At 35.0% G+C, this 3,440-nt stretch overlaps 1 protein-coding gene across 1 annotated transcript; it reads right to left on the bottom strand.

The window, feature by feature from the left end:
• Nucleotides 1-1,518: 1,518 nt before the first annotated feature.
• LOC114405550 (ethylene-responsive transcription factor ERF024) lies at nucleotides 1,519-2,690 on the bottom strand. The gene has a single exon (XM_028368027.1). The coding sequence runs from the start codon at nucleotides 2,406-2,408 to the stop codon at nucleotides 1,842-1,844; it is 567 nt and encodes a 188-aa protein (XP_028223828.1). The 5' UTR covers nucleotides 2,409-2,690; the 3' UTR covers nucleotides 1,519-1,841.
• Nucleotides 2,691-3,440: the final 750 nt, after the last annotated feature.

The following is a 3,440-nucleotide window of genomic DNA, read 5'->3' as shown; positions in this document are numbered from 1 at the left end:
TAAAATAGTCAAAATATCCTAATTGAGAATCGTATAAATGGATTTTTTTTTACAGCGTATTAATTGAAGTTATGTACTCTATTTTTCAATAATATTTTGTAAATGAAAATTATCCGTTTATTTAGTTATACAGGATTACGGGGGAATTAATAAATATTATAAATGAAACAGTACTGACGGAAACCTTTCAAAATCAACTGTGCTTTTGCTGTATTTGCACCAATCTATGTTTTAATCATCATACAGTATCTAGTTACAAACTTCCTAGCCTCATTTTACCCGAAGAAAAATATTAATATATATATATATATATATATATATATATATATACACACACAGTTATTTTATTATTCATCACATAATTTTTTCCTTCTTTTTATTTTCTTTAATTATCTCTCTTTTCTACCCATGTCTCACATAGTATATGTAATATGTTTCTCATTACCCTTTGAAGAATTGCTTTGTGTTTCTTTTTAAACTTCCTTAATTCGGGGCGCTTGAAAGACATGCACAAACATATAGTCAAACATTTTAATATGTACGTATGGCATTACACGCATGCATGACTTGAGAGACCAATAGCCATCAAGGGAAGGTAAAAGTGTCACTGTCACTAAAATATGCTCAATGTATATGTTTTTGACGTTGATCAATACAACGATGGAAACAATTATATTATTTTTTTACAATTTTTTATAATATTTATTTAATAGTAACATTTTTTACATTACCATTCTTTATTTTACACCTTTTTTATATCTTAATCATAATTTTTATATGTATATATATAATTAAAATAAAATGGCTCCTTTTAAAAACTCCTATTTTCTTGAGAATGATACGTCAACAAAGGGTAATTAAGGTGGACCACATGCTTGAGTTCGAAACAACCTCCAATAAGCTAGAGTTTGCCTACAATATTATTCTTGAAATCTCAATAGAATAGTAAGTTGAAACATGATTAGGATACAGCACCCATTAATTCTATGAAGTAATAATCAATTCTGAATTATTAAGCATTCCCACCACTTGCCCCCTTTTCTTTACCAAACTAGGATAGTTTTCTCATTTCCTGTTCATTCTTATTCTAATTAATCAAATTAAAGCCCCAAGGAGAGAGAATGAAGGTAACGAAACATTAAAGCCATACCCTTAATAGAAACTCGAGTTTCTTTTCTCTTTCAACCTGAGCTGAGTGATTCTAAATTGGTGCACAGAATGTCTTCGATCAAACTAGTTTCTGACAAGTTAGATAGGAATCTTTAGCTATATGAAAATTATAAAATCAAGGGAGGGATGTGTGAACCAAATTACCGTAGAATTAGGTTTTAAGAGTTGATTAATTAGAATTCTATTTCAATTAAGTGAAAGAGTTGACATTCAATTATGGTTTTTGCAAAGAAACCTAAAATAAAATGGCCGGTGCCATGTGATCATTGTCTCCAAGTTAAGCAGCATTTGTTTAATTTACAAGAAAGAACACCTGCAAATCTATTAGCTGAGAATTAAGATAACATATATATAAACAACCAAAAAAAGATTATTTAAAATTAACAACTTATATAGACATTACATACATATTTGAGGTGCAACATACAGCAGCAAACCTCACTATAGCTAGAAGGTAGTACTGTACACAAGGTGAAAAAAAGGGTGAAAAAAAACCAAATGAAAAGAAAGATGCACTTTCCACACACACACTATACCTTTCCTGGTGTCTAAGCAAAGTCTGGATGTAAGAGTTCTCCCATAATTTATTACTACAACTTACTTACCTTTCCTTATTAAGATTTTTGCATTAGTAATATAAAAAGTTTTTTTTATCATCCCATGGGTAGTAACTAGTAATTAGGAAACCCCCAGAGGTTAGGATCTTCATCCATGTATTCATAGTCGGTAGCAGCAAAATTATCAAAACGAGGAGGACTCAGTAGCATTCCTTCAGCCATATTGACCAGAATATTCGGCATGTCAAAGATCAAGTCCTCATCCACAAAGTGGTTCAAATTTCCCCCTGAAAACTCTTCCGTCAATGAAACCGAAGCATTCCCTCCTCGGCTTCCTTCAAGTGCATCATTCGCAGCTCCGACAGCGGCTGCGGCGCTAGCGGCAGCCATCTGAATGTCGCGAGCAGCAGATGATGCGGGGACGGGGAGGGAGGAAGCCGAGTTAGGGAAGTTGAGTTCAGCATCCTTACCCTTAAGAGCAAGCGCTGCCACGTCATAGGCAATAGCAGCCATTTCAGGGGTGGCAAATGTCCCTAACCAAATCCTGTTAGGTTTTTTGGGTTCACGGATTTCAGAAACCCATTTGCCACTACTCCTACGCCTCACTCCACGGTACACAGGGTGGCGCCCAGTGTTAGCATTGGAGGCTCTGCTGCTTGATGCACCGTTGCTGGAACGCATGGTTATGATGTGAAGAACGATAGGTTTCAGTATCAGTATCTCGAGGGATTAGTCTCTTACTCTCGGTCAAGTGAACCCGAAAGAAGATAGATATTTGCAGTTGGCAGTTGAAGGTGAAGGTGAGGAACTTCGGTGATGGCAATTGGAAGTTGAAGGGGGCCATTTATTAGGGTAAGAATTGTGATGACTGGAGAAGGAGTTCTGAGAAGGAAGTGCAAACCAGTTGTTGCTGAACTACGGTGTGTGAAGGATTAGGGTGTAAGACAGCTTGGTGGTGTGTGTTGGATAACTGGGTTGGAGTTGGAGAGCGTTTTGCTGTATAATAACAAAATTTATAAAATTTTAAAAAAATATTGAAAAGGGAATTATATTTGCTGCTTTCTGCTCCCCTTTAAACGACGTCAAAATTATCAACAGTAATAATGCACTTTGTCTATCAATCGATATGCACATCACTAACCACCATTCTTGGTTTTTTTTTTTTCAACAGGGATTTTGATATCTTGGAGATTAACATGATTTTCATCTTATTATTATTGTGGCACACAATATAAGACTTCCGACGCGGAAATTTTCCAATGGTTGAATTTTATCAGACGAGGTTTTTATAATTTCTTTTGTTATTAACCTTCAGTTCGTCCCACCAATTAGGTAGGGTTTGAGCTACTAGCTGCTGCTGTTGCTGCAATATTTATATGACTATATGAGAAATGAGAAGGTCGAACGTAGTTTTTCTTTGTCAGGACATGTTTGCTAACAAATTTTACCTTTTTACTATGTGCTATATATATGCTGCAAGTCCTTTTGTTGTATAAAGCCTTCAAACATATCAATGCATGAGACTAGACTATACATCTACTATTATCTTAATTCTAAAATTAGAGTGGAAGAAGCGCGCTAGCTTTGGGTTTTAACTAGTTCCAATAGCCAAAGGGACCGTTAATTAAGTATAAATCACCCCACCCTTGATCAGGCTTAATTTAAGGGGTGTAAATAGGTATGGATAATAAGTTTGTACTTTGAACTAAGTAG

This window comes from Glycine soja, chromosome 3 (genome assembly GCF_004193775.1).
Source record: "Glycine soja cultivar W05 chromosome 3, ASM419377v2, whole genome shotgun sequence".
Lineage (NCBI taxonomy): Eukaryota > Viridiplantae > Streptophyta > Magnoliopsida > Fabales > Fabaceae > Glycine > Glycine soja.
The sequence above is the reverse complement of the archived record's forward strand: the minus strand, read 5'-3'. Positions and strand labels throughout refer to the sequence as shown.